Genomic DNA, 25,749 nt, shown 5'->3' with positions numbered 1-25,749 from the left:
TGATGATTCAAAAGTACTTGTAAGAGTTTAATTGAATAAAAGATATTTTTATTTTATTCAGACTTACACTGGATTAATGAAATTAAATGCTTCCTAATTCTTTCCCTGCACGCAACTCATTGTTGGTGTCATACAATATAAATTTTTTTTACAAAAAAAATAAAAACCGACTTCGTTACACAAACACTAAAAATTGAAAAAGAATTTAATTTATTACCGATTATATTATGTATACAAGAGTTAATATAGTTCCATAATAATACTTTTTGGTGCCGGTGCCAATTAGCTTTAGCTGCGCGAATCGTCTAGACTTCATATTTTTATGGGACTCCACAATGGCACCTCATTGGCACCGACCCCAAAAAATATTATTATGGAACTATATTAACTCTTGTATACATAATATAATCGGTAATAAATTAAATTATTTTCCAATTTTTAGTGTTTGTGTTTTTATTTTTTTTGTAAAAAAATTTTATTTCACAATTTTTAGTGGCCCCATGGAATTATGCTATGACTGGTTAAAAATCTACTGTTTACTAAGCTATTACACTGATCGCGAGCAATTTACTCTTATCCGTTGAGGAGTTCCAGTATCTATCTTCGAAGATGTTCATCAGATCTTCACCAAATTGAAATGGGACCAACTTTGAAGTATACCCTTTCAAACAAAAAAAGAATTTTCAAAATCGGTCCAGGCGTTTTCGAGTAATCGGGGAACATACATTAAAAAAAAAAAAAAAAAAAAAAGATTCCGACGAATTGAGAACCTCCTCCTTTTTTTGAAGTCGGTTAAAAATGAAGCTATTATCATGACCTTTGAAATGACATATATCACAACTTGATACACTCTGGGGACGCAACTCATACAAAAGTGCCCATTCTCCTTTATTTGCGCTCGAGTCTTTGAATGCCTCGCTCCGCTGTGTATCGCTGTGTATCGCTGTGTATCGCTGTGTATCGCTGTGTGTCGCTGTAGTCGCGCAAGGTCAGCGCTCGAGACCCGCACAAGTCATTTGGAGCGAAGTTTTCCCGTTGCGCGTCATATCTATCTATATTCTTAGATATATACTTAGGTAGGTACCTACTTATAATGTCAATCTTTATTTCCTTTATTACAATTTATTATTACTTATACCAGTTCGTACAATATTCCACCATGTTCCGTTACATCACCAACACAACGTTAGCATCTAACTAGGCTAGGAGCTAGGAGCTAGGAGCTAGGAGCTAGGAGCTAGGAGCTAGGAGCTAAGTGGCTGATATCACACATTTTCTTGTAATATAATATAGTAACGAGCCTAAGGCTACTATTTTTTAAATAATGATAGAAAGCAAAGGAGCAGGCGGGTCACCTGATGTGAAGTGATTACCGCCTCCCACGGCACCAGAGGAAGCACGGTCGCGATTTGTTGATCCGCCCCTTGAGCAACCCCACGGTAAAGTCTAGTAGGTACCTCCTACCTCCTACCTCCTACCTCCTACCTCCTACCTCCTACCTCCTACCTCCTACCTCCTACCTCCTACCTCCTAGGTACATTACAACAACATGTAGCCTCTCACCTCATTAGTTATGTCAATAACTTCGTCGACTGAGCACATACTTTCATTTTAAAAGGGTGTCGACGCACTGTCGACTTGTGAGTACATAATAATATTTTCCTCCTCACAGAAAGGGAACCGCTGGCGATGAGTCGATAGTGCACGATGGCCCTTTAAGGGCGGTTTCAGACTAGCGTATTTTTTTGCGCGTATACGGTCGTTTCAGCATACGCGCTAACACGCGCGTTTCATATGCGCTTCTAAAAACATATTTCGGCGTGTATAACGCTGTGGTGGGTGGTGGGTGGTGGGTGGTGGGTGGTGGGTGGTGGGTGGTGGGTGGAGGTCTCTCGCGGCTCGCGCTTATGCGAACTTGGAAGCGCGTCAACGCTCGTACGAGTTGAGCGTGTGCCAAAAGCCGCGCCTATACGCGCTTCCAAAAACGAGCTCATACGTGCGTATAATACGCTAGTCTGAAACCGCCCTTAGTATTATCTACTTAGATTAGGTATTATTTACTATATTATACAGACTATACAATATACATATACATATACAGACTATACATTATACATAGCTATTCATTATTCCATTTGAAAATAAAGTGTGTATACATATCAATATGTATAGATAATATTATAAATAACAGTTTAATGGTTGCCCTAATAAATATAAGTATAGGCTGTTTGTCGAGCGTGTAAGCGAAGTCGCTGCGCAGTACTTGTTGCTGAGCGGCTTTAAATCATAAATACATGTACTTTAGCTATACATCTAAACGGATAAACTGACTGACTGACATAATCATAAACGTACGCTAAACAATTCGACAGGTCTACCGTGCTTGTCAGGTTTTCTATGACTTAGGGTGAGATCTGTGTATAGAGCGTGCTTTGATGTAGTCGCCGAAGTTCAGTCCGAGGGAACTTAGAGTTGAAACTTGTCTTAGTTTCAATTACAACGAAACACGCTTATGTCAGTCTTACAACGCGAACGCCGCGCTGTTTCCTTGTATCAGTATGTTCGTGTGAGCAGAGAACGCACACGAGTAGATAGACCAGAGGGGAAGCTTCACACTACTGCGTGAGCTGCGCTACAGTGAGGCCCCCGGGCCCCCAGGCCCCCGGGCCCCCCGGCCGAGGCAGCGCGTCACTCCGTCACTCCCTGCACTTCACAAGAGGTCTACCTACGTATTTACAACGAACACAATACTAACATTGGAGCCTAAGTGACGCGCTCGGCTATCTACGATAATGTTTATACAACGGAGTGTTCTCAACAACAGTGGCCCGCCAGCGTGGAGGACGCGGGCCTGGCGGCGCCACCCGTGGCGTGCTCCGCAGAGCACGGCTCACTCGCGTCAAGGCTTAGCTGTACCTAGATAGACGCCACCGGGCAGACGCTTCTACGGTCCTCAAATGTTTGCATGGAAAAGTAAATATTTGAATAACTCTCTGTTGCAGGGATCCGAAGTGACTGTAGTGGACGCCAGGGACGCGAGCTACAACAGCTGCCTGCCAGTGTGGTGGACTTACACTACACAGTCCACATCACGCCGTCCGTTCCGTGGCACAGCTCCGACCACTGCGCGCCACTAGGTACACTGTTTCATACGAGAGACGCGCTGGATCTGTTGAGGCGGGCCGCAGTGTCAGTCTTAGAGTGCGCCGTGTCAGCGCTGCGTCAGCGCTGCGTCAGCGCTGCGTCAGCGCTGCGTCAGCGCTGCGGCAGCGCGTTGTCGTCGTCGAGCTCGAGGCGGCGCCGCAGCCACGCCAGCATCGCCTCCTGCGCAACATCAAACACTGAGCTCGAGGGATGACTGACCATGACTGTTCTCACCGTCCTAATGCCTGAGCTTAGTGCATTCAAACTTTTTGTAGTAATTTTGTAGTAATTTTGTGGATACTAAACTTGTATTATTTATGTTAGTTTGTTACCCAACACCCGGTTAGTTTCAAATGTCTACTGTGCAACGAAGCGAAACATGATTCTGTCCATACTCAGGTGCAACGCGAGAGCCGCGCGTGGAGCCGCGCGTGGAGCCGCGCGTGGAGCCGCGCGTGGAGCCGCGCGTGGAGCCGCGCGTGGAGCCGCGCGTGGTGCCGTGCGGTCCGGTGCTGACACAGCGTCAGGGCGGGCTCAAACGCAACCGCTGCGGATATACAAACCGTTCGCGACACGATATCTCGCCTCGCCGTGTGCTCGCGGTGGACCGACCTTTCTAGATAGCTCTAGTTCTTTGAAATGATGGTTTTTCATTCAGTATCTGAATTAGACTTGTTTTTGTAGACTACCTGTCTAATCCGGTGTAGTCGTCGTAGTCGCGCGGCGCGTCCAGGTCGGTGCGGTAGAGCGGTCGGCGGTCGGCCGAGGGAGGGAGAGAGCGCACCTGCGGACGTCAGTCGCGGTGCGGCTCGTGGTGCGCGTTGTCGGTGTAGTCGTCGTAGTCGCGCGGCGCGTCCAGGTCGGTGCGGTAGAGCGGTCGGCGGTCGGCCGAGGGAGGGAGAGAGCGCACCTGCGGACGTCAGTCGCGGTGCGGCTCGTGGTGCGCGTTGTCGGTGTAGTCGTCGTAGTCGCGCGGCGCGTCCAGGTCGGTGCGGTAGAGCGGTCGGCGGTCGGCCGAGGGAGGGAGAGAGCGCACCTGCGGACGTCAGTCGCGGTGCGGCTCGTGGTGCGCGTTGTCGGTGTAGTCGTCGTAGTCGCGCGGCGCGTCCAGGTCGGTGCGGTAGAGCGGTCGGCGGTCGGCCGAGGGAGGGAGAGAGCGCACCTGCGGACGTCAGTCGCGGTGCGGCTCGTGGTGCGCGTTGTCGGTGTAGTCGTCGTAGTCGCGCGGCGCGTCCAGGTCGGTGCGGTAGAGCGGTCGGCGGTCGGCCGAGGGAGGGAGAGAGCGCACCTGCGGACGTCAGTCGCGGTGCGGCTCGTGGTGCGCGTTGTCGGTGTAGTCGTCGTAGTCGCGCGGCGCGTCCAGGTCGGTGCGGTAGAGCGGTCGGCGGTCGGCCGAGGGAGGGAGAGAGCGCACCTGCGGACGTCAGTCGCGGTGCGGCTCGTGGTGCGCGTTGTCGGTGTAGTCGTCGTAGTCGCGCGGCGCGTCCAGGTCGTCGTCGCGCGCGTCGTAGTCACCCGTCTCCACGTCCGCGTCCGCGTCGCCCTCCTCCACCTCCGCCTCCGCCTCCGCCTCGTCGTCGCGCGCCGCGCCACGCGCCGCCTCCTGCACCACAAGTATTGCCACTACTCCCCTCCCGAGCCCGCGACCCGGCCGCGTGTCAGTGCGGCCGTAGCACCAGAGCACAGCTAACGTGACCATCGCCGACCACGAACGTCGGCGCTCGCGTGGGGGCCGCGGCTGACAACAGGCGCCTCAGCTCTTCGCGAGAGTGTAGTCACGAACAGAAGTCGACTTTGCCGTAAGCGTGCTTTGTTAATTGGTTAGTGATAGTATTTTAGTTAATACTCTCCAATACTTTTACTTCTATGATGAAAGCTGCGTAACTTTTTCTAGTTATTATTTATAGGCATGCACATTAATTTTAAATCTAAAAGAAGTCCTCAAAAGTTCATTTCAAGTAAAAAAAAATTAACAAAACCAACTTCCAAAACCAATACAAACCAAAAAAAATAACTTGTTTCTACACGTGGCTGTATGTATGAAGTCGGGTGAGCTTAACGGTTTGAATTTTAGTTTCTTTTATTAAGTTCGCCTGACTTCGTACATACATACATTAGAAACAAAAGTTATTTTTACTTTGTAGTGGTTTTGGAAGTCAGTTTATTTTATTTTATTTTTTATATTAGTCTATGTAGTCATTGCTACCGAACAATTGATATTTTAGGTACCGACCTACAATATCAATTCACCAGCGAAACTTTCCAAATCCTCACGGCTTAGGAGGGCAGGACCTCGCAGCATCAGGATTGAAGAGTCGGGACTTGGAATTCAATAACAAAGTCTGTCCTCGGCATTCACAATATTATTTCACCAGAAACAGTTCCAGAATCTCTATGGTTTACGACGGATGAAGCGGTAGAGTGCGACAGACGCCGGACGTACCTTGCTGGGGCGCCAGCCGCAGCCGGGCAGCGGCAGGCCGTCGGGGCCGAGCGGGCAGGGCGCGTCGAGGCCGGGCACGCCCTGCTCGCCGCGCTCGCCCTTGTCGCCCTTGCGCCCGCGCTTGCCGGCCGGGCCCTGCAACACGGCCAGTCTGAGCGACACCAACTTCTCTAGCTGAGCTTCGACAAAGTGTACGGCTGCTCTACTCTGTCGAAGCTCAGCTAGAGAAGCTCATGAGTTCGTGTACAATTGTAAGTTTTTATTAATTCGGTACGATGCGTATCTACCTACGTCTCTATTCTTTTTTGGGCATCTAGAGAAACAAATAGTTTCACTTTTAAAACTAAGAGGCTCATGCGAAGTAGGTTCGCATCGTCGATCAAAACCAACTTAATATGAGTTATCTGTGGTGTAGTGTCTTGGTGTAGTGTCGTGGTGTAGTGTCGTGGTGTAGTGTCGTGGTGTAGTGTCGTGGTGTAGTGTCTTGGTGTAGTGTCGTGGTGTAGTGTCGTGGACCGTGGTGTATGATTAAGGGAAGTGTCCGATTTGTAATTAGGTACTATGTATTATAATTATTGTAATCCTCCATACATACACTAAGGTAAGTAAGTAGATAAGAAGTAAGCAAGTAGGTGCTGTTGTAAACACTAGTGTTAGTGGTGGCATGCAGGATAGTTAGTGAGCGAGTATACTCGTACGAGTGGAGTCACACTTACTGCCTCGCCCTTGTAGCCCTTGTCTCCCTTCGGCCCCTAGCGACAAACAAACATTAGTGGCACGTCTCACTCTCACTGTCGGCGTCGGTGCCTCAGCACATCCCCCTCGCGTGGCGTCGGTGCGTCGGCGCGTGTACTCACCTCCTGGCCGGGGATGCCGTCGGTGCCCTGCAATGGCGCAACGCGTTAGTGGGTGTCCGCACGCGAACATGTCACGAGAGGAATAAGTAAGGGTGACGTACGGGCAGGCCGGGGTCGCCGCGCTCGCCCTTGCCGCCCGGCTCGCCCTGCGCGCCCTGCACACACACAGACACGTCAGAACACACGCTGCCGACCAAAACATAACCTCACTGACTGACATACCTAACTAGCATTCAGCTCAAATCACTGGATCTATAGAAACTTGAAATTTTGTCTATGTTGTCTGTAACATAGGGTCCACTAAAAATAAATTCAAAAGACCCTACGTCGACGCAACGCGTATTAGCGTTGCGTCCCAGAAAAAATATACCTATTTGAAAGTACCTACCTATTAAGTAAAATGTATCTGTTTGTGTAGTTGTTACAACTAACGATACCTACTCTGTTCGATAGTGGCGAGCGCCAGTGGCGAGCGCCAGTGGCGCCCAACTCACCTTCATGCCGTCGAGTCCGGGCGGGCCCTGCAACAACGCACACATCGTCAGCCGCTCCACGCACACACACACGCACGACGCATGCACGTCCTCATACCATGTAACGTCATATAGCAGTCGTAATGGAAACGGATACTTGCCTCCTACGTTCAAGTAATGCAACTATGCAGGCGTCCATGCGAAAGTTCAAGAGCGAAGTTCGCTGAAGTGGTAGAGACGCACGACGAGCACTCGCGAGCGGAAGGCGAGCACTCGCGAGCGTGCGGCGAGCACTCGCGAGCGTGTGACTCGCTCCCGAGACAGACTCCACTCGTCTACGAGGGTTAGCAGCGAGCGGTCCTCTGCGTAGACGAGTGGGGTCCAGCGAGCGGGTGCGGGCGGAGTGCAGGAGTCCCTGGGGGGGGGGGGGGGGAAGAATGGAAAGACGAAGGATGCACGGCATGCAATGTTTATTTATTTTCCTTGAAAATAATTTGTGAACAACAATAGTTTTATGCTCTCGTGAATATGGTACAAATGACAACTTTCGATTCATAAAAAAACTAAATCCTTAATTATTTTATTTATAATACATACACTTAGCTCTATCGTAATAATATAATGTTACACTAGGAGGCGACGACGGAGGACTCGGCCCGGCGTCGACCGATACGATTTGTACATTCGAGACAGACAGTCATGTAAGAGACGACATTCATAGCTATTATTATACATCAGCAAAAGTACATCAGAACATGGGACGATACACACAGAAGGTCGAAGCGAATACGCACGAATCAACATTAAAGTAGCTAATAGTGCGGACGGAGCACTGGGACACTTCGCGAGCCGTGCGACGACGAGCGAGCGCGAGCGTGCCGCACGCGCAGCGCGCGCCGCGAGCCGCGCGCCGACGCCGGCACCGCCTTACACATAGGTTACACGAGTAGAGGTGACGACGACAGTAACGATAGCTTACCCTAACGATATCAATACTACATAATGAATCCTCGCAGCGAGGCGCGTTCGAGAGACGGCGCGTTCGAGAGACCGGCCGCGGGAGCTCTTTGTAAATATACAAATATTTATATCGATTTAAAAATAGTTCCTCTGTCGTAGATAACATTAGATTTAACATCTTCATTATTTATGTAAATAGTACACGAATAGATAGAAAGTACACGAATAGATAGATAGTACACGAATAGATAGATAATCAAAGCAGAATGGAAAAAACATTTGAAGGTGAGACATAAAATATCAGACACGATGATTCAAGGCAAGAATAATTATTATGAAACGGGAGACGAGAGATAATATATTTTTACAGCAGGCACCTTACCGCTAACGACGTCACGACGACGTCACGCGAGCGGCGCCGTGCGGCGCGGCGCGGTGGCGCCGATATCGATACATTTACAATTATTATTATTATCGCTTAAAATTACGAAAATATCATTTTATACAGATTTTTAACACTTAGCATAATTTGGTAACGTCTTACGAGCTAAGAAATCTAGCCTAGTTACGTACAAACTTTACACTTTACAGGAGATCGTTGCGACCTTGGCGCTTCGGTCGGCGGCTGCGGCTCGCGCTCGGCGCGGCTCGGCGCGGCGCGGCGCTACTACGTGAAGGCGAAGTCCGGCGGCCAGCGGTTCTCCTGCGCCACACACCCGGGTTAGTACCACGCACCACGCGTGCACGCGCCGCGCACCCGCACGCCGCGCGCGTACACGTGCCACGTGCGAGCGTGCGGTGCGGACCTAGTCATGCTGCTACCGTTCCCTACGACTGATTAGTGGGTTAGGAGGTTAGCTCGTTTGCTGGGGGAGTGGTCAGTGCTATAATTGATGCGTGTGTGTAAATAACTGTACTGTGTACTTGAACTGCTCCGACATCGACCTGAGAGATCGTAACAGACTTTGTGTTGATTGAAATATGTACCTCGGCGATAGAGTGTTCGTAAGGAACGGCTCGATTTCAAAGTAATCTTTTATTTCAAGAAAGCACTCCCTAAACATAATATTAAGTACCTATGTACATCTCACAATATGATTTGCGGGCGTTCAAAATATTAATTAGGATTCCAATATTTTGATTCGGCAAACCGCGCTAATGATGGACACGGTGTTTCACACAACTCTGAAATGTTGGTTGTGCACATCGAGCCATTCCCCGTGAAGCGAGGCTGGTGTCGTGGGCCGTGCGTGTGTGCGCTCACCCTGGGGCCGGAGTCGCCGGCGCGGCCCGGCTCGCCCGGCAGCCCCACTGGCCCCTGCAATATTATATCCGACTCTTTAGTTATCAACCATTTATACGAAACACCGATTTTATTGAAATTCTATAGAAAGGAGATCGCCCGTGAACGGGCCCTCTTTTGTGGCGTCGTGTCAAAACTTTTTTTTTTTTTTTAATGTGTTATTTTTTTACGATTATGTTTTATAACGACTTTTTCACTCTATTATTGAAAATATCCACAATTACAGTTAGAATCGTAAACATGCATTTATTTTGAAGAAGTATTAATTAAATATAACCTCAATATCAGCAATATAAAAAATAAGATTTCTTTATAACCAGGGTGAATAAATAGAAATCGTTTGCAGAATATAAAGAGTTAATTATTTGTCTACAAAATAAAATTAAAACCATGGTGACACAACAATTATATTAGGGGGGCCCAAAGCTCCTAAGAAAATGGGCAATCTCTTTTATCTCGGACATGATTACATCGGTTGTATCGATAAAAAGATTTGATTTTATATAACTTTGACAAAATTACGGTTTAAATCAGTGAATTGAAACCACTTCCTGTCTTAACTTTGGAAAAAATTCCGGAGTTCAGAAACTCAAATAAGTAAATAAATTAGTTTCCCTAGGCTGGCTGGCTAGGCAGGAGGCACTGAATGAATGTAGAAACAACTTTGCCCCGACTCACCGGTAAGCCCATCGGGCCCGGGTCTCCTTTCTCTCCTCGCTCGCCCTGCAATGTGAACGGATTACAAATTAAACAATCTCAAAAATATAACAAAATATAAAAATATTAAGTATAATCTACGTCAATGATTCAATATGAGCTGGAAGTTTCGCTCAGCTTTCCAATCACCGTTCTCTAACAGGAGAAGACACAAGATGAATTTCCAAAAAAATTGTTTTCTCGCATCAAAGTTTTATATTACTTTTGCCAGCACTTTTTTATTGGGGCTGTCCAGCAAAGATATGGGACAAAATAAGCAGTGTACAAGAAACAAAGCAAACAATAACTACATAGTTGTTTTGTTTCACTCGTGTTTGGCGCACAGCATAGTTGGGAACTGCTGGCGGGCCAGTTTCCAGCGGTTAGCTTACCTATTCGGTTGGTTAGAGCCTAGGTTCGAGACTTGGGTCGGGCGTTACAGTTATTATGCCAAGAAATTATCAGTACCAGCCCCGACTTAAGATCTCGGTGGTATAATGCCTTCGCGCCTCGGAGAGCTCGGAAAGCTTCAGTTCCTGCGCCTGATCTCTCTCCGGTCGTATCGGATTGTCGTCCCTGAGAGAGAGTGCACCTGTGTTTGCGCACGCAACATCTCCGGTGTAGATGGCTAGTGAAAAGCAGAACGGGAGTAGTGTGTGTACGTACGCCTTTCCCGCGCAGGCCCGGCTCGCCCTTGTCGCCCTTGATGCCCGGGGGGCCCGCCACGCCCGGGGGGCCCGCGGGGCCCGGCGCGCCCGGCGCTCCCATCATCTGCACACGACACTGCGTTACACGGGGGGCACGGCGAGGTTGCCAACACTATTGGGTTACTTCGTACATTTTCGATACATTCTACCAATTCAAATTATGTTTCTTTCAAATAGGTCTTTGCAGTCTTTACCCAATGTTTATCAATAACTGTTAACTGTGTATTGTGTCGAGCAAGATCTACAAGTCGTCATGGTGGAAGAAGGAAGCAAAAGATAGGAATATCGTAATTTTTTCTAAGTATTAGGTGTATAATTTATGATAATTTAGTATAAATAATATAACAATAAAATAGCCTGAATCAAGTGTATAAAAAATATATAATTTATAATAATCACAAATCACGAGATGACTTTTTCTATCAAAGAGTAATGACCCGGACCTCTTGCATCAAGATTGACACAGACATGTATATCCATAACATTAGGATTCAGAAATAAAGTGAACTCACCATTTCGTGTCCGTATAGCTCGTAGCCGGTGCCGTCTCCCTGCAAGTTCAACAGTGGGCATAAAGATTAACAGTTCCCACTCGCGCCACCAGCCTTGCTCTCGGACATTGCAAACATTAACTCGTGTAGAGTGTGTGTGTGTGTGTGTGTGCAGTGTGGGAGTGGATAGTTACCTGCCTGCGTCTTAGCTTCCGGTACTTCTGCTGAGCGCGCCACACGCGCCGCACGCGCCGCACGCACCGCACGCACCGCACGCATCGCACGCACGAACGTACCGCACGCGTCGCAAATCGACCGCCGCCACATCGGGAAACAAACCAACAGTACATTGTTACTGACATGGCGGTTCATCTGTACAATACATCAACCAGGAGTGCACGATACTGAGGCAACATAATAGTATGATTTTATTACTTATGTGCAAATACTGAGGGATACTGAGCACCTGTACACACCTGCACTGAGCACCTGTACACACCTGCACTGAGCACCGATATTATGGTGCCTTTTGGATTTGACAATCCGTGATTAATGAAAACAAAACGTTGCCTTCAATTCGAACTTCATACAAATATAATAACATAGTACATATTATATACAATTATAAATACGGGGACTGTTGAATAATAAAAGAAGCCGAAAACATATTTTTAGGATTTAGATCCTCTCTGGACTGACCTACGTAAACCATTTTTTTAACTCTTTGAAACTATGATTTTTAATACTTTTATAACCAGAAAAAACTTTTAAAAATCATCACCAGACCTGTATAGTAAGTAGTTCACGAGAAGCAGAAGTCTGCAGGAGTCGAGGAGTGCCTACTGGTGTGACTATAAACGCTGTCCAGGAGAAAACCTGAACATGTTCAGAAGTTTGTGGTTACAGACAAAGTTGGTGGGAAAATGTTCACTTTTCATTTTGTCGAAATAAAAAATAAATTAAAATTAAATTAAAATAATTTAATTAAAGGACGTGGTTCTCCACGCTCCAATCAACCCCCAATTAACACAACCCTGTCCACGTCCACTCACCGAGTCACCCTTGTCGCCTTTGTCGCCCTTGAGGCCGGGGTAGCCGGGCGGGCCGGGCAGGCCGGGCGCGCCCAGCATGCCCGGGGAGCCCATGTCGCCGTAGTCGCCCTTCTCGCCCTTTGGCCCCATCTCGCCCTGCGACGGAACCAGGAGGATTTTACTCGAGGAAATTTGCATTACATCTCGTCAAATAAATAGAAGCTATATTATTTTTCGTTGCGGTGTTAAAGAATTCTATTTATATTGAAGTATGTTGAGACCGTAGGTAATAATAAAATGCGGTAACCGTGAAAGATGTTTACTCAGAGCCGGCTTATGATCTACAAAACTTATGGACTAACAATACCAATAAAGAAATCTTACATACTATTGTCTTAATCGTATTGCTTAACTACTTAACAGACATAATTTTGCATCACCTCTCTTTCAATCCGATGTGCAGGCAACCTACTTATATTGAGGAGTTGCATTTTTATGTTACAGCTAATATGAACATGCTACGTTTAAACTGTCAATTCGTACATATTACAACTCCCCTGAAAATGTATGCGGTTACCCCTCCCCTTAAAAGAAAAAAAAAATGTTTAGACGCTGGAATTGAAAAAAAGGTGATTCACAAATGTTACAAATTATAATTAACACATACAATTTTTTTTTAATCACTAATTCTAAACAGTTTTGTATTATTCTTATGTACTAAATACTCTTTTCCATTTTTAATGATTTTTACATTTGGTGCAACTTCTTCTACCACTTCGTAAGGGCCTTTATACACGCTATCTAACTTATCTCCCAAAAAATTCTTAATTAAAACGAAATTGCCTTGATTATAGGTTATAGGGTTACATTTCTTGTCGTACTGGTGTTTTCTTAGTAATTTACTTTGGATTAAATTCTCTCTGGCATCATGTTGTGCTTTTTGGAGCCTAAATTTCATTTCTAACGGGTAACTATCGTAGTTATACAGAGGGTCGATACCACTCTCTAAATTATTCGGTAGAGAGCATTGTTTACCAAAAACTAATTCAAAAGGTGTGTATTTCGTTTCGGTGTGCACTGTAGTATTGAAGCTAAAACACCAATAGGGTAACCAACTACTCCAATTGTTTTTATTCTTCTCGCATTGAATTCTAAGGTATGCACCAAGATTTTTGTGTGTATTTTCTAAACTGCCTATTGTTTCATGATGGTATGATGTTGAATTTAATTTTTGAATATGCAGTAATTCACATACTTCTCTCATCGTGGATGATAAAAATTCAGACCCCTGGTCAGAAATGATCTCTAGTGGCTTCCCAAATCTTAGAATAAAGTTATTGACGAAGGCTTTTGCTACGCTTTCCGTGTCCTTGCGTTGTAGCGGGTAAGCTTCTACGAATTTTGATAAGTCACACTGCAGGGTAAGTATATACCTATAGTCATCGTCGTCTCGCGGCAAAGGACCCATAATATCCATACTTACACGCTCAAAGGCACTATTGGCCGTTGAAGTTATAACTAAAGGTTCTCTAACCTGTCTGTTTGCATATTTTTGTAACTTGCATTGTTTGCATTCGTTAACGTACTGAGCAACATCTTTTGACATGCCTGTCCAAAAATAATGTTTTTTGATATTATTTAACATCCTATTAATTCCAGCATGACCACTAGTCGGTAATAAATGAAAATCATTTAGAATAACTCTCTTTTGGTCTTTATCTGTAATTCTATTCACTTCTTTGCAAATCAATAAACGCGGCGCGGACACTCCTAAATATTTAAAATTACTTGCAAGTAATTTTATATCAGCTCCATTATACTTATTTCTCATAAGAAGTATTTCGTTAATATTCAACTTTTTACATAATAATTCTAGGTCTCTCACTAACACCTGCGGGGTAGATAATGATCGAGAGTCTAGATAAATAGTTGATTTTGGAGCAACAAATGCGCAATTTTTCGCGTCTGAAAGAATAACATCTTTTTTGTTTATCAAGTCACGAGAAATATTTTCCGTGATTATTATTTCTATAATATTATTAGTTTTCTTTAAAACTTCCACAGCCGACGGTTGTATTAACCTTTGGCCTGCAGTATCATTGGTTGTCATTGCCGGGCTTATATTATTAGTATTTAACTTACGAGTTTGCGCGCGAGTCAGAACTGATACTACCTGTTCTTTTAATAATTTTAAGTCATTAGATGACATTGTTATTCTACTCAATGCATCCGCCGCTGCGTTTTCTTTACCTGGCACGTATTCAACTTCAAAATCATACTCCTCTAGGTAAAGTCTGAATTTCGTTAGTCGACTTGAAGGGTCTTTCAATCCAAAAAGATAGACAAGTGGGCGATGGTCTGTAAATATTTTAAACTTCCTGCCATACAAGTATGGACGGAAATGTCTTACTGCCCAAACAATTGCTAACAATTCTAAGTCAATAATTGGGTATCTAGTTTCCGCTGGTTTTAAGTTGCGACTAGCATACGCTACTACTTGTCCATTACTATTTGATAATACCGCGCCTAATCCTATTTTTGATGCATCTGTTTGCAATCTAAAAACGTTGTTATCGGAAAAGTCTGGGTATGATAATAAGGGTGGTTGAATAAGTACATTTTTTTAATTTCTGGAAAGAATTCTCACAGTCTATGGTCCATGAAAATACAGAATTTTTCTTGCACAGCTTATTTAATGGAAAACTTATTTTGGAAAACTGTGGAATAAATCGTCGGTAATAATTTGCGAAGGCAATGAAGCGTTTTACATCATCAGCATTTTTGGGGGTGGGATAGTTAAGTAAGGCATCTATTTTACTTGGATCGGGTAAAATACCCTCTGATGTTATCTTGTGTCCTAGATAAACTATTTCTTTGCGTAAAAATTCACACTTCAAAGGGTTAAGTTTAAGGTTTACTTTTCTCAACCTTTCTAATACTGACATGAGATTTCTACCATGATCAGAAATAGACTTTCCAATGACAACTACGTCATCCAAGTATAAAAATGCTTGGCTATAGTTAATACCAGACATGGCTATAGTCATCAATCTCGAGAAAACACTAGGGGAAGTCTTAAGACCCATTGGGCATCTTTTCATCTGATACATTTTATCTGTTGTAAAAGCTGTGTAGCCCCGTGAATTTTCATCTAGTGACAGTTGATACATTTTGTCTACATTGAAAGCTGTATATTTTCTACTTTTTTCATTAAGATTCAATTGGTAGTAACTTTGGGAAAGATCTAATTTGGAATAGTAAATATTGCCTGAAAGTGCGTCAAGAATATCTGTAATATTTGGGAGTGGAAACTTGTCGTCAGCGATTCTATTATTAAGCTGCCTGTAGTCGACAACAAGTCTCCACTTCTTTTCATTAGACCTATCAGCTTTTTTTGGTACAAGGAGGACTGGACTAGACCACTCAGATGTAGATTCCTCTATGATATCATTATCTAACATTTCCTGTATTTGTTTTTGGACCTCCGACTTTAATGCATGCGGAATTCTGTAAGGCTTAACATACACTGGAGTAGCGTTGTCTTTAAGAGTTATAGTGTGTTCCATTAAATTTGTGACCGATAATTTGTCACCTGGTAGATGAAAAACGTCTGCATACTTCGCGCAAATTTGCTTAATATGCAGATTTTCTTCCGGATTTAAATACTTTAAATCTAAAAGATTAAATAGGGTTTTTACTCTATTTGCAGAAATTTTTTCCTCACTAAAAGCGCATAAATCAAATTCTTGTAAATCATATATTTTCATATTAGAAAAATCAATTTCAATATCTTCATCAGTGGTGTTTAACACCCTGAGAGGAATTAAACCCTCCTTCGGTTTAGATATAACACCGGCTACAAATACACCTTTCATAATCTCATCCGCTAAAGTTACACAATCGCCACTACAAGTACTACTTATGTATTTGATAGTCTCACACCGGGCTGGAATTGTATGCTTATTACAATTTCTTGACTCATTTAAACTAATCGATACATTATTATTGTTTAAACTTAATTCCAAGACATTTTCCCTATAATTTATTATAGCATTATATGTTTTGAAAAAATTTTCGCCTAGTATTCCATCAAAAGAACACCCTATATTCCTAAAAACATAGAATTTACAACTGAAAATAGCGTCTCTATACTGTAAATTTAAGTAGACGTGACCTTCTGATACTAACTTGCCACTTATTCCTTTAATTGTTATTCTATCCTGCACTATTTTGTCCAATAGATAGCTATACTTTGCTAGCCATTCATATTTAATAACACATAGACTTGCTCCGCTATCTATTAATAAATTCACAGTAGAATTAATTCCTACACCAAGAGTGACGCTACTGCAATTATTATAGCTGTAAATAAAATGTCTATCATGTTCGTTAGGAACGAAAAAAATTATCTTCTGGTTGCGGATTTACATTATCATTTTCAGCAGTATTGTTTTCATCCACCTGTTCTGCAATTTGCACTCGAGACAATTGGTTCGAATTTCCTGCTGACGCGAAATCACGCGCGTGTCGTTGACCGCGCGATGACATTGTTAAATGTGAGTTATTAATATTTCGATTAGAAAAATTTCTATGGAACTGATTACTATTTCGATACCTCTGAAATTGATTATTATAAGAATCCTGACCTGGGTTGGGATATCTATTGTAACGCGTGTTGTTAAAACCTCTACGATTTCCACGATTATAATAATTATTTGTTCGATGTCCTACAGTCATGACGTCATAAGTTTGTTGGGATTGTAATTGCTCATCAATTGCAGTTCTGATAGCCTCCGGCAACGAGTCAAACTGCCGAGAGGCGACAATAGTGCTGAGTCTAGTATCCGACAACCCATCCGCAAAGCGTTTTATCGCTATCTTTTCATTAATTGGCCTTAGTATCTGGAAATTGTCGTCGTTTCCGTCTGCTTGCGCTAACGTAAGATTTACAAAAAGTTCCTCGAGCTCAGTACCGAAAGACTCGATTGTTTTGTTGCCTTGATTTGTCCGTAATAGCTGTGTATGCAAGGCAACAGCAGATTTTTTTTGTATAAGAAACTTTTTCATATCCGCAATTAAGTCATCTGTAGACGCGTACGACGATTTTAATCTTAGTTTACCGCTCGCGGAAAGCCTAGTTTTTAAGACAAATTCTATGAGGGTGGGTTTACTTACTTCGGAAATCATGGAACTGTAGAGTTTTATGGCGTCTATTAATTGTTGTGTTACCTGTTCTTGGCCTGTCATCACAGGTAACAAGGCGATAGCTGTTTTTATGTCAAATGAAGCCATTGCGATTTTTGATCTCTCTGTGTTTGATTTTGGTCTAAATGTAACTAAGCTTTCTATATCCCGGTAAAAGGACTCTATTTCCTCAAAGACTAGATTATTTACTATTTTATCGGATGTGCTAATTGTTAACTTTTGTTTTTCTAACTCAAAGCAAATTTTAAGGCTCTGTTGATATATTGATTCTGCTTCTTGAAATTTTTTGTAAGCTAATTCTGTGTTTCTTTTCGTTCCTAATTTAACAACATACTCCTTTAAATATTTTAATTTTCCATGTAATACATTTAATTCGGTAGTCATTTAATTTATAAGCTTAATTCCTAATTTCTCTCCAGTTTTCTTGTGAAATAAAATAAGTAAGATTATTAATATACATTAACGATTTGAACAGTTTAAAATATAATACCTACTGGCCCATTACAAAGTGATAAAATAAATATTGCACTCACTTTAGCAGTCTGCAAATCTTCAGCCTTGGGCGGGCCTCGTCGGTAGATCTCGATGTAGTCTTGACTTCGATGCAACTTAATTTCTGAACCGGTCTTGTAGCGTGGATTGGGCCGGGATAACCCTGGACACCTCTGCAACTGGGCCGGGAACACCCTGGACACCTCCTGGTCGTGGCCGGGATAACCCTGGACGCACATCGATGGCCGAGTTGACGATGGACTGATGATTCTCGTATTTTGAGCAGCTGTAGTTATGAAGCTGGTATTATTGGTCTTGCGCCGAAATGATTTTCTTAAATAATTTGCTTGCCGTTTTTCCTTGATTTCACTTGAAGTATTTTACTAAATTGGTCCGATTGGCTTGGTCGCCATGAAGTATGTTGAGACCGTAGGTAATAATAAAATGCGGTAACCGTGAAAGATGTTTACTCAGAGCCGGCTTATGATCTACAAAACTTATGGACTAACAATACCAATAAAGAAATCTTACATACTATTGTCTTAATCGTATTGCTTAACTACTTAACAGACATAATTTTGCATCACCTCTCTTTCAATCCGATGTGCAGGCAACCTACTTATATTGAGGAGTTGCATTTTTATGTTACAGCTAATATGAACATGCTACGTTTAAACTGTCAATTCGTACATATTACAATATTAACTGTGTCTCAAATCTGTGTGTTACAGAATTGATAGTGAGGTATAGTTCTACAAAGTATGGTTTTATAATAAGTATTTTATTCATGGGTGTCGGATTTATTACAGTGTGTGTGAACGTAAATGACACTAAATATTGTACTTACATAATATTATGATGAATGAGATTTATTGAATGAGTTTTATCTCTGTCACTCATACCTATATGACGTTTTGTCGGTCTCAACGACAGAGACAACACTCCACGAAACCACTATCTTTCTCAAGTTCGATGTACAACATTTTCTGCTGCGTACGTAGGTACATGTTTTGAAACCACTAATTAGAAATGAGCTAAACTAGTCAGTTTAGTTATATCACTCGTCAAAGACACTGACGGAAGGCAGTGTACCGTGTGGCCACTCACCGGTTTCCCGGGCGGGCCGGGCACGCCGGGGTCGCCGGGCCGGCCGTCGGCGCCCGGGGGGCCGCGCGGGCCCGCCGCGCCCTCCGCGCCCTCCGCGCCCGCCGCACCCGCCGCGCCTGCAACGTGCCACCATCACCATCACTACACTGATCGACTACATTTTTTTATGAAAATAAAATGTACAGAAGATAATTTAATTGCATCATTTTAGAAAAGACTAAATGAGTTTTTTTCATTAGAAAAACTTTTTTTTCAAAAATCTTCGATATAAAAGATTTCGTTGAAACTATTCAGAAAGACAGTAAGTGGAATAAAACGATTACTTTTCTCTGAAATTTTTATGCATAAAATGAGAAACTGACTGACTGAAATAAACGAACAGCTCGAACCCGGACTTGAAACTTAATATGCATATAGATTTTCTTTATTATTCATATTCTCTCAAAGAAAGGAAACATAATTTTCAGAAATTCCACGTAAGCGAAGCCGGGATGGTTAGCTAGAACAAAATTAATAAGTTACTTATCTCAAGGTCTGCGGCGCCGCTCCCCGCACCGCCTGGGTGCCGCCGGCAGCGCGTCGTCTGCCAAGCTACAGTTAGTCGTCACTTGTACCACTACAACTACGCGGCAACAACAGTTAGAGTCTAGTGCTAGGGTGTGTCACATGCTCGTGCTGTATTGCATGCATGCCAATGCGTTCAAACTCAAGATACAAACACGGACAAAACTGCTCGTCCAGACAGAACTGCAGAGGGCTCCAAGATAGAAGACGGTAATGTAGTCGAAGACACACCTTTCAGATCCAATATAAACTCAAAATGCTTTCACTGAGAAGAGGAATGGTTTCAGAAGACACTGTGCATCGTAGGTAGGAAACGATAGACCGAAGAACTCCAGGCTGACTTCTGGGCGGAACGCGGCGCTTACCTGATATACTTAGTCAAGATTTATTGGCAACTAAAGAATGTTAAAAATAAATATTGCAATCCTCAATTTATAAAAAAGATCCAGTTGATCGGTGTATTGTAAGCAGCGCGACGTTAAGCCTTCCGAAGTACTCGATAGAGACAGTCGTCACTGTTTACTGGGGTCTGGGGCCAGCAGCGTTGCGACTCAACTTACTAACTTTCGGTAACAGTAGACACTTCCGCAAGCCGAAGCGACCCACGGATGGTATAATACCGTGAAATATCGTTCAAATTAATACAATTTTGATATCAATATTAATTGAAAGTGCAAGAACACGAGACGACCAGGTGGTGGAAGGTGGAAGAACAGTTCCCCCGGGGTAGAGAGTCGCAACGCCGCGCGCCCGCTGCCGTGGTGGCGGTGCGTTACCCGCTTGCCGCGCTTGCCGCGCGCGCCGCGCTCGCCGGGCGGCCCCGCCGCGCCCGCCGCGCCGCGCTCCCCGCGCGCGCCCTCCGCGCCTTCAACACAAGCGCGCTCTACTCACTACACGTCATCTCTACTTCTCCATCTCTCTCTATCGTACTGCGTACATCACCCCCTGCCCTGCGGCCTTGTCTGCCGATCAACATCTTCCGAGATAATTGGTTATATTAATGTTGTTACGAGTATTATTGTTACAGTTAAAATGTATCTATAGTATAACCACTTTTATAAGTCGTGTCGACAAAATTCGTTCGCGCAGAAAGGCGCAACCTAATAAGTACCGTCTAAAACTGAATGTACACCAATGAAATACGAACCTTGATGCTTGACATTAAGATTTTAAACTCAAAAACAACAGATTCTCGTGCTATCTCGCTCACAATTCACGCGAACAAAACATGGCGCGTAGGCAACGACCAATAGTAGTGAACGGACGCACGCTACGATTGGCTGAAGTATTTTGCACTATTCGAAAATAACACTTCTGCGCAGGTACATTGGCGACACTTATAAAAGTGGTAATACTGTACCTCCAAAAATACAAAATCTACAAGCTCCCCTCAGCGGAATATTAAAAAGCTCTCTACGACACGTAACAAAATCAAAACGGTGTCTGCGTTAGTTGGTGACAGTAGCCTTAGTATGAGATTACATCTCGTCCACGTTGATAGAACCGTGCGCCGAAACACTAAATACGTCAAAGTAACTTAGACTTAAACATCCTCGCTTAGTCAGAACCATTGATTTTATTTTGCTGTTTTCGGAGGAGGTGGCACTGGCTGAAGACAATAGACGAAAGGACAAACTCAGCGTACAAACAGGAGTTAGGTCCGTTTCACTTTGACGTCAAAATGTTTCGACTGTCGTATTCTAGCAGTGTTGTCGAGGAGTAAGGTCTACCGCGGCTACAGCTAAGCGACCACCGAGCATGCCCGTGGACGGGAGGGGGGACAGTTACCGGGGGGCCCGGGCGGGCCGGGGGGGCCCTCGATGATGCCGGTGGGGAAGGCGTCGCCCTTCAGCGTCGTTGTGAACCCGCGCTCGCCCTTGTCGCCCTTGTCGCCCTGGAACGTTACCAAATTGCGTGTTAATTGTAACGTAATGAATAGTTACACATATACATAGTGACGTCGGTAATGGTCGGTAATGTCCATTCGATTTCCACGAAGCACATAAATAATCATTTCTCATTCCACATTTATTTGTGTGTCATATAGTGTAAAATATAGCACCAACAATATTGAGACGGTTTGTGGGGAAGCGAACAGCCGCTACCGCTGCTCGGTCGGAACAAACAAATATAATCTAGAGGAGATTAACTCTGCTTAATATAATAATAGTGTAGGCTCACTTTGTGTCCGATAGGTCCAGGTGGCCCCACGGGGCCCAGGGGCCCGACGGGACCGGGCGGCCCCACCGGCCCCGCGCCACCGGGCGCGCCGGGCGGGCCGCCCCGGCCCTCCGCGCCCGCTGTGCCCTCGGTGCCGGGCAGCCCCGGCGGCCCGGGCGGCCCCGGCTCGCCGGGCTCACCCTGTAATGCATCGCATCTCAAATTAAAAATTTAAGTACGTACTAGAATTTTATTGCAAAAGTTAATGATAGCCAGTTTATAAAAAAATATTTAATATTTTGAAGGTGATTAATATTTGTTGTGAAAGTAGAAGATTTTTCGAAGAGTTCTTGAACCTATGCTAGAAGTGTAGTGGTGCCGAGTGCCTACGTAGAATATGATATAGACTGTAAGCTAATCAATAATAAGCGAATACTATACAATATTACTTATTAATCAATAATATAAATATTACGTTTTTATAAAAATTTGTGAATATCTTTAAAAATATTTCATAATACAAAACAAGCACTCCATGCTGATCCTGAACTCTGAAGTAGAATCTACTAATTGAAATTGAAGAATCTAGAAGACCTAAGGCATGTGTATAGTACGCGACAGGTCGAGATGGCAATGGGGGCATGAGGCGGCGGAAGGCGCTCTGCCTCATACCCCGATCGCTATCATCTACATGCACATATATGGTGGTGGCGGTGAAGCGGATGTGAGGCGGCGCCTGGAGACTCACCTTGAGCTGGATGACGGAGTGCGCGGAGATGTTGTGTCCGGCCGCCTGCAGGCCCTACAACACGCCACAGTACAACATGCGCACGCCGACCGACCGACACACCAACACGCCCGTGAGGATGGGTGTGACCCTCCCTCTCAGCTCAGCGCCGCTGGAGGACACTCAAGTGAGCTGAGCCATGGACATATACGTTGGAGGATTTCACACACATCCTGCGCTGTGCAGCCTCGCGCATCCCTTTGAACAGGATCAAGGCTCGATCGTCGATATACACAGCAGATCGTGTTCGAGTGTCGTCGAAAGTCTTCTACACATTTAGATAATAGTAAAACAAAGTACAAAACGCCCACTAAACTACTCTCTGAGAAGTGGAAACACACAACGTGACCCATGTACATGTACGCGTAACAACGAAGCGCAAACAATAGAAGCGTAGTGGCGTAGTGGCGGCAGTAGTGTACCTTGACGGCAATGATCTCCGCGGTGGTGTAGGGGGACATCTTATAGCTGTCCACCGACCGCTTCACGCCCTGCAACACCCGCACGTTAGTGACGTCATCCGACTCCGGACACTACTTCCGACCGTCAGCGACTGCGGACGGATACTGGAGTGCCAAGACAGACGCACTCTCTATATGTCACTGTCATAGTCCAATGGGTCGACAATCCGCTACGAGCAGAGCCGTATCTCTGCCGACTACTCAACTTAAGGTTCGACTCAACTGACAATTTCTTGACAAAAAAGTTCAATAACTATTTGGCCTAAGCCGGTATTCGCACCCGGCACCTCGTGATCTATAGCTGGCTCAGCTAGCCACTACGAGATCCGTAGCTGGCTCAGCTAGCCACTACGTGATCCGTAGCTGGCTAAGCTAGCCACTACGTGATCCGTAGCTGGCTCAGCTAGCCACTACGTGATCCGTAGCTGGCTCAGCTAGCCACTACGTGATCCGTAGCTGGCTCAGCTAGCCACTACGTGATCCGTAGCTGGCTAAGCTAGCCACTACGTGATCCGTAGCTGGCTCAGCTAGCCACTACGTGATCCGTAGCTGGCTCAGCTAGCCACTACGTGATCCGTAGCTGGCTCAGCTAGCCACTACGTGATCCGTAGCTGGCTAAGCTAGCCACTACGAGCCTGATAAAGCATCACTTATATCCGTAGAGCCCGATGTCCGCGAAGGACATTTTATATAGAATTAACTTCAGTCTGTACCGAGGCTCCTGTCTACATGAACACCATCTACCCACAAACAGTGGTCGGGGGCGGAGTACCTTGACGGCGGCGAACACGTCGAAGCCGGGGCTGCCGTGCTCGCCCTTCTGCCCCTTGTCCCCCGGCCGGCCCTGGAACATGCCACGGGAGCTGCTTCATTATACACATTCCAACTTCCTAAATCACAATAAATACAAATATTTTATTTAAAGGAGGTGCTGTTGTGCACTGTTTGACAGTCAGTTGTTGGATTTGTAGGTTGATAATATTATAGTGGTGATAGTAATTTAATTACTTAAAAATAAAACTAAAGCTACGAGGATGCCAAACGCGCCCCGGTCTGAGAAGAGCCCACAACTAACTCAGTCAAAACTGCCAGACTTTCACTTTGACGTGTTTTTTTATAACGAACATTTATTAGCAGCCATTATCATATTTGAGTGTTCATTTGTGTAAACAGCACCAACCCAAGGTGATCGTTTAGTGTTCATTTGTGTAAACAGCACCAACCCAAGGTGATCGTTTAGTGGCGCAAAGGATAACGCCGATTGTTTACAGTAGCCTGTTCTCATGAAGTAAGTCCACGAGTCGGCTCATCGGGGAGAGAACACATCAGAGATTGTTTACAGTAGCCTGTTCTCATGAAGTAAGTCCACGAGTCGGCTCATCGGGGAGAGAACACATCAGAGATTGTTTACAGTAGCCTGTTCTCATGAAGTAAGTCCACGAGTCGGCTCATCGGGGAGAGAACACATCAGAGATTGTTTACAGTAGCCTGTTCTCATGAAGTAAGTCCACGAGTCGGCTCATCGGGGAGAGAACACATCAGAGATTGTTTACAGTAGCCTGTTCTCATGAAGTAAGTCCACGAGTCGGCTCATCGGGGAGAGAACACATCAGAGATTGTTTACAGTAGCCTGTTCTCATGAAGTAAGTCCACGAGTCGGCTCATCGGGGAGAGAACACATCAGAGATTGTTTACAGTAGCCTGTTCTCATGAAGTAAGTCCACGAGTCGGCTCATCGGGGAGAGAACACATCAGAGATTGTTTACAGTAGCCTGTTCTCATGAAGTAAGTCCACGAGTCGGCTCATCGGGGAGAGAACACATCAGAGATTGTTTACAGTAGCCTGTTCTCATGAAGTAAGTCCACGAGTCGGCTCATCGGGGAGAGAACACATCAGAGATTGTTTACAGTAGCCTGTTCTCATGAAGTAAGTCCACGAGTCGGCTCATCGGGGAGAGAACACATCAGAGATTGTTTACAGTAGCCTGTTCTCATGAAGTAAGTCCACGAGTCGGCTCATCGGGGAGAGAACACATCAGAGATTGTTTACAGTAGCCTGTTCTCATGAAGTAAGTCCACGAGTCGGCTCATCGGGGAGAGAACACATCAGAGATTGTTTACAGTAGCCTGTTCTCATGAAGTAAGTCCACGAGTCGGCTCATCGGGGAGAGAACACATCAGAGATTGTTTACAGTAGCCTGTTCTCATGAAGTAAGTCCACGAGTCGGCTCATCGGGGAGAGAACACATCAAAGAAAGAGACATATAAATGCTTACCGGATCGCCCTTGGGCCCGTCCAGACCAATAGGACCCTGAAACGTGAAAACAAATCATGTTCAATATTTTACATCAACTATGTGAATGTATTGCCTGTATTACTCAGTGTTATATGTTCTTAAAATGAAGAAGCGATCAGAAGAAGAAAGGAATTAAAGAAGAAACAGTAAATAGCGTTACATCTTAATACCACGCACGTTTATTTTTCAGTTGAAGCACTGATTTTGATTCACGTAATATATCTACAAGTATTTCGTATCACATCTCGGTTTACTGTCATATTGCATACAATGCACAGTAAACCGAGATATTATGTAACATTTTGTACGCTCGGTAGGCGGTGTCCGGTTTTCTAATTTAATATAGCGCGAGATACACTTTTACTAACGACATCTATTTTACGGTAGGGAAACTACATTTGCATTGACATGCTAAGGGAGTATAAACTAATTCGCTATGCTATTCAAATCATATCTCACTCGTAATATAACGCGTAAAATGTAACTCCTCACGCGCCATTTAACTTTTTGTGTCAAATTTCATGTCAAAAGTACGATTTAAGTCCTTATTTTAAAGGTAAACCCGTACTTT

At 44.5% G+C, this 25,749-nt stretch overlaps 2 protein-coding genes across 13 annotated transcripts in view; both read right to left on the bottom strand.

Moving 5' to 3' along the window:
- Window positions 1–497: 497 nt before the first annotated feature.
- LOC117986168 (collagen alpha chain CG42342) overlaps window positions 498–25,749 on the bottom strand; it is a 440,414-nt gene continuing 415,162 nt past the window's right edge. For 7 of the 12 annotated variants that reach the window (XM_069501551.1, XM_069501552.1, XM_069501541.1 and 4 more), the window contains 15 exons: window positions 25,158–25,193; window positions 23,654–23,725; window positions 22,843–22,911; window positions 21,655–21,834; window positions 21,262–21,367; window positions 18,910–19,025; window positions 12,127–12,261; window positions 11,270–11,298; window positions 11,096–11,144; window positions 10,543–10,647; window positions 9,859–9,903; window positions 9,142–9,195; window positions 5,588–5,722; window positions 4,559–4,747; window positions 3,261–3,324 (listed from right to left, as the gene is read on the bottom strand). In XM_069501551.1, the coding sequence (XP_069357652.1) occupies window positions 4,568–4,747; window positions 5,588–5,722; window positions 9,142–9,195; window positions 9,859–9,903; window positions 10,543–10,647; window positions 11,096–11,144; window positions 11,270–11,298; window positions 12,127–12,261; window positions 18,910–19,025; window positions 21,262–21,367; window positions 21,655–21,834; window positions 22,843–22,911; window positions 23,654–23,725; window positions 25,158–25,193 (1,311 nt within the window). In that variant the 3' untranslated portion in view covers window positions 3,261–3,324; window positions 4,559–4,567. Of the gene's footprint in view, window positions 3,325–4,558; window positions 4,748–5,587; window positions 5,723–6,303; window positions 6,340–6,444; window positions 6,472–6,545; window positions 6,600–6,938; window positions 6,966–9,141; window positions 9,196–9,858; window positions 9,904–10,542; window positions 10,648–11,095; window positions 11,145–11,269; window positions 11,299–12,126; window positions 12,262–18,909; window positions 19,026–21,261; window positions 21,368–21,654; window positions 21,835–22,381; window positions 22,436–22,842; window positions 22,912–23,653; window positions 23,726–25,157; window positions 25,194–25,749 lie in introns of all 12 variants that reach the window. The other 5 variants (XM_069501544.1, XM_069501547.1, XM_069501553.1 and 2 more) reach the window with 4 other exon arrangements.
- On the bottom strand, window positions 16,474–17,992 carry LOC138402938 (uncharacterized). The gene has a single exon (XM_069501557.1). It carries the CDS (start codon window positions 17,692–17,694, stop codon window positions 16,495–16,497), a length of 1,200 nt encoding a protein of 399 aa, XP_069357658.1. The 5' UTR covers window positions 17,695–17,992; the 3' UTR covers window positions 16,474–16,494.

This window comes from Maniola hyperantus, chromosome 10 (genome assembly GCF_902806685.2).
Source record: "Maniola hyperantus chromosome 10, iAphHyp1.2, whole genome shotgun sequence".
Classification (NCBI taxonomy): domain Eukaryota; kingdom Metazoa; phylum Arthropoda; class Insecta; order Lepidoptera; family Nymphalidae; genus Maniola; species Maniola hyperantus.
The sequence above is the reverse complement of the archived record's forward strand: the minus strand, read 5'-3'. Positions and strand labels throughout refer to the sequence as shown.

What these genes read in the sequence shown, in the direction of transcription:
- LOC138402938 (XM_069501557.1), bottom strand. Translation starts at nt 17,694, where the DNA reads ATGACTACCGAATTAAATGTATTACATGGAAAATTAAAATATTTAAAG.